The following is a 4,743-nucleotide window of genomic DNA, read 5'->3' as shown; positions in this document are numbered from 1 at the left end:
CCAGCAATGATAATTTTATTTTACTTGTTTTGCTCATGTGAGACTCATATGTTGTAATTCTTAAACATGTCTTGTCTTCACAAAAGAAGACATCCGAGCAGCCAACAAACACATGAAGAACTGCTCCACCTCACTAATCATCAGGGAGATGCAAATCAAAACCACACTGAGATACCACCTAATTCCAGTCAGAATGGCAATTATCAACAACTCAAAAAATAACAGCTGCTGGAGAGGGTGTGGTGAAAAGGGAACACTTCTACACTGTTGGTGGGAGTGTAAACTAGTGCAACCTCTGTGGAAAGCAGTGTGGCGATTCCTAAAAGCTCTAAAAATCGGCCTTCCGTATGACCCTGCAATTCCCCTACTGGCAATATACCCTGACGAACTCAAATCACTCTATAAAAAAGATACCTGCACACGTATGTTTATCGCAGCATTGTTCACAATAGCAAGAACCTGGAAGAAACCATGCTGCCCATCAAAAGAGGACTGGATTAAAAAAATGTGGTACATATACAAGATGGAATACTACGCAGCCATAAAAAAGAACAAAATCATGAATTTCGCAGCAACCTGGATGGAACTAGAGTCTATAATACTGAGTGACCTCTCACAGAAACAAAGATCCGAATATCACATGTTCTCACTCATATAATGGTCCTGAACATCCAATGCAATACTATGAGAAAATGACGGATGGTACTGGGAAACTATGGGGGGGAGGGGGATGGGATTAACAGTAGCAAATATCTGTCGGGGGATGGGAAAACACTTTTTATTTAGACAGGGTGCCTGAATGAAACGTCATTGTACACCTAACCCTTAACTGTACCCCACAAAACCATAATAAAAAATACTGATTAATGAAAAAAAAAAAAAATGGATATATAGTGTTTGCTTTCTGGTGTCATTCTGAGTGCTATAATTTCTATGTGGTCACTTTGTAAATTGTGGAGCATTTGCTAGTTTTAGGTGGGACCACAACTGGCAGCAAGGACTTAGAATGTCTTCTCTTTCTATTAAATGACTTTCTATTGTGCCTTTTAAGAAATGTGTTTACACTTCTCCTATCTTCTATGCTGTCTATACTTTCCTTTGTGCAGGTTCTTAAGTGGGAAGTGGAATTGATGGCCAGAATGGCAAAAACCATTGACAGCTTCACTCAGAATCAGACAAGGCTGGTGGTTATCATCGATGGATTAGATGCCTGTGAGCAGGATAAAGTCCTTCAGATGCTGGACACTGTATGTTTTGAACCACCTTGAAACTTGTTGTTATGTTGTGGCAACTGAGAGGATGCATAACTTTGTGAAATATCTCAAATGGAACAGAAACTCTGGTTTCTGTTTGACAAGTACTTGTTTCTCTTATGTTTGCAAACAACCAGTCTTTACACAGAAACATAGCAAGAATAATGTTTCATTACAGAGTTAAATAATTTTAACTTAATGGCTGTGTGAGAAAATGAATAGAGTATCTCTTAGATACTCTTGAGAGTACCTTCATAGCATGGCTCCAGCTTTTCTTTGTAGATAATTGTGACTAGAATCTGAAAAAATATAAGAAACCCAGAGAATTTGTAGAGTTTTTGTTAAGGTAGGTACATCGGTGACTTTCTGTGTAAGGTATGTTGTAAGCAACAGTGGTTTAACTGTGGGTAGAGACCAGTGTGCCCAGACCTCTTGTGTATTCATGAATATTTCTCATGTGTGTTGGTCTTACCTCTTTTGCCGACCATAAGTGTCTCAACATAGGACAGTATTAATTGTTTTGCTTGCAGGTTTTTTTGGTGTCAGATGACAACAAACCCAGATTGAAGTGTCTGTAAAATTTGCTTTCATATATAATAAATTTTAATGCTATTTTAAAAATATAGTCACCAAAGGATAGCACATATTTTGAAGAGAGATGTCTTATTATCTTGGATAATTTAAAATTTATGTCACAACTGTGTATTTTTTCTACCATAGGTTCGAGTTCTGTTTTCAAAAGGGCCATTCATTGCCATTTTTGCGAGTGATCCACATATTATCATAAAGGCGATTAACCAGAACCTCAATAGTGTGCTTCGTGATTCAAATATAAATGGACATGACTATATGCGCAACATAGTTCATTTGCCTGTTTTCCTCAATAGTCGTGGACTAAGCAATGCAAGAAAATTTCTTGTGACTTCTACAACAAATGGGGACATTCCGTGCTCGGATACTGCAGGTAAAGGTCAAGCCCCTAAAGTACTTTGGGTTTGAAGTAGTTTTATAGCATAGTTATATGGTGACTCTCGTTTTTACCTTGAAAAATACTGTTGGTAGTTTGTGGCTCTAAATGTCACATGCAGCAGAATTTTAGTGTAAATGATGCTCTGTTGATAAATTCTTCAAGGGATACCGGAAGATGCTGACAGAAGAGTTTCACAAAACAGCCTTGGGGAGATGACAAAACTTGGTAGCAAGACAGCCCTCAATAGACGGGTAAGATGCTGCTGGTTTTGAGCTATATGTTTGTATTGCTGTTTATTTGAATATAAATGAAATTAAGGTGATGCCACTTAAGTAATATTGCGTTAAACTTTCAAATAAATGTTATCATTGAATTTCCTTTCAGCTTCAGGTTTTTCAGGGAATGCCTGCAGCTAGAGCCCTAACAACTGTACATTGTGTAGGGGTCCCTGTCCTGTCCCAACCTGTTCTCAGCCCAAGTGCTGCTCCAGACCCAGGCCAATCCAGTGGAATTCTCTGAGAGTGAGAGATTTTAAAGCTTACCAAATGATTTCATCCAGGGTGGAACCACTGTATTCAGGTAGAGATTATGCCCATTGCCGCCACAGCAGAAAGAGGTTTGTAGCATGAGAGGACCCCTGGCTTTGTCTTCCTATTGGCCTTCCTTTTCCCCTGATGTTTGTGGGATGTGCAGTGTTTTTTCTAGGTTTTGTGCTATTGGTTTTCTCTAGTGCTTTAGTTGTCCCTTTCCTCCCCATCTTACTTGTGTGGAACAAGGGCGTGCGCTTGCAGGGGAGTTGTGGTTTCAGTGCCACTTAGGGACAACTAAGTTGGGCTAGCATTGGTATTGTGTTTTTTTCTGGTTTGCTATCATTAAATTTGAACTTTTTTTTTAAAAAAGAAAGTCTTCAGTGACATTTTTTTATGCCTCTACACTTCATAGGTATGAATGAAAAGTTAATATGATAAATGACAGTTGATAGCATACATTTAGAGGGGCATATGATTTATCATTTTGAATTTCTCTCCTGGCAGTCTAGATTCTTGGGCACCTTATGGTTGCATCCACTGTTTCTTTGCATCAGATCTTTAGACTATATTTTTATGCCTCTTATGAGATGGAATTCCTTAGCCCATCCAAACAGAGTGCTTTTAGTTCTTACATAGGTGTGAGAATAGTTAGAGTAGATATCCCCTTGACAGAGTCGTTGCACATTTCAAAATAACCTAAAAATCAAAATGCTGAATCCTTAAAAACCAGATAAGGGCTTATTTGCTATATTATTTCAGAGTTCCTATAAATTGACCCCATAGAGTTTAACTATAATACTTTTCACAGAGTCTGCTTACTTATAATCTTAAAGACGTTGCTTACTTAAAATCTCTAACTGTACAACTATCATTCAAAATGTATCTAAAGCTAAGCCACATTTGATGAAGTTGCTAATATTAGTTTATAACTGCTCTGTAAAGATTCTGCCTCAGGGATAATAGTAACATTACTGTATAATATTTCTCTTGACTCACATTTTGAATTTTTGTGATCGTTGTCATAAACATTTATTAGCATCTCAAAAAGCCTCAGATTCTCAGACCTGATGTGCTGTTTCAGGATACTTACCGAAGAAGGCAGATACAGCGGACGATCACCCGCCAGATGTCCTTTGACCTTACAAAACTGCTGGTTACTGAGGACTGGTTCAGTGACATCAGTCCTCAGACCATGAGAAGACTACTTAATATTGTTTCTGTGACAGGTGACTTTTGTTTCTTACTGTCTGTGGTAGATGATACGTGCTGCCATTAACAAAGCAATTGAATTTCAGAAACAAAGGGATATATTGTGTTTATATGTTTATATTGCTGAATAACCATTTTACTTGTTTTAAGTATAAATAATGAAGTCAGTGTTAGTTTTGTCATTGAAAATAAACCATTGGTTATACACTATTTTAAAACTTGATGATTTAAAAAATATTTTACTTCATCTTGGGTTAATTTTTCACTTTGGTATAAAGGTAATTTTTTTATGCTAATTGGTATAACAGTATAATTAACTTATAGTTTAAAATGTTAAATTTAAGATTTTATGTGCTGTCATTCTATCTTAATTTTCCTTTTTTTTTTTTTTTGAGTCGGAGTCACACTCTGCTGCCCAGACTGGAGTACAGTGGCACGCTCACAGCCACTGCAGCCTCGACCTGCTGGGTTCAGGCGATCCTTTCTCCTCAGCCTTCCAAGTAGCTGGAACTACAGGCACGCGCCACCATGCCCAGCTAATTTTTTTAAAAAAATTTATTGTAAAGACGAGGTCTTGCCAAGTTGCCCAGGCTCATCTCAAACCCCTGGACTCAGGCAGTTCTCTCGCCTCTACTTCCCAGAGTGCTGAGATTACAGGTGTGAGCCACCACTGCTGACTCTATCTTAATTTTCGTATGATATTTTGAATAAGAATACGGACAGTAGCCAGGCTTGGTGGCTCAGCCTGTAATCCCGCGCCTTTAGGAGGCTGAGGTGAGTG

At 38.1% G+C, this 4,743-nt stretch overlaps 1 protein-coding gene across 5 annotated transcripts in view; it reads left to right on the top strand.

Moving 5' to 3' along the window:
- The window catches only part of KIDINS220 (kinase D interacting substrate 220), a 118,396-nt gene that overhangs the window by 59,487 nt on the left and 54,166 nt on the right, over window positions 1–4,743 (top strand). For all 5 annotated transcript variants that reach the window (XM_021718150.1, XM_021718149.1, XM_021718147.1 and 2 more), the window contains exons 18-21: window positions 1,107–1,247; window positions 1,974–2,217; window positions 2,386–2,474; window positions 3,835–3,979. In XM_021718150.1, coding sequence (XP_021573825.1) covers window positions 1,107–1,247; window positions 1,974–2,217; window positions 2,386–2,474; window positions 3,835–3,979 — 619 coding nt within the window. The remainder of the gene's footprint in view (window positions 1–1,106; window positions 1,248–1,973; window positions 2,218–2,385; window positions 2,475–3,834; window positions 3,980–4,743) is intronic.

This window comes from Carlito syrichta, unplaced genomic scaffold (assembly GCF_000164805.1).
Source record: "Carlito syrichta isolate Samal-C Ts95f unplaced genomic scaffold, Tarsius_syrichta-2.0.1 Scaffold311867, whole genome shotgun sequence".
Taxonomy (NCBI): domain Eukaryota; kingdom Metazoa; phylum Chordata; class Mammalia; order Primates; family Tarsiidae; genus Carlito; species Carlito syrichta.
This window is presented reverse-complemented; position numbering and strand designations above follow the sequence as displayed.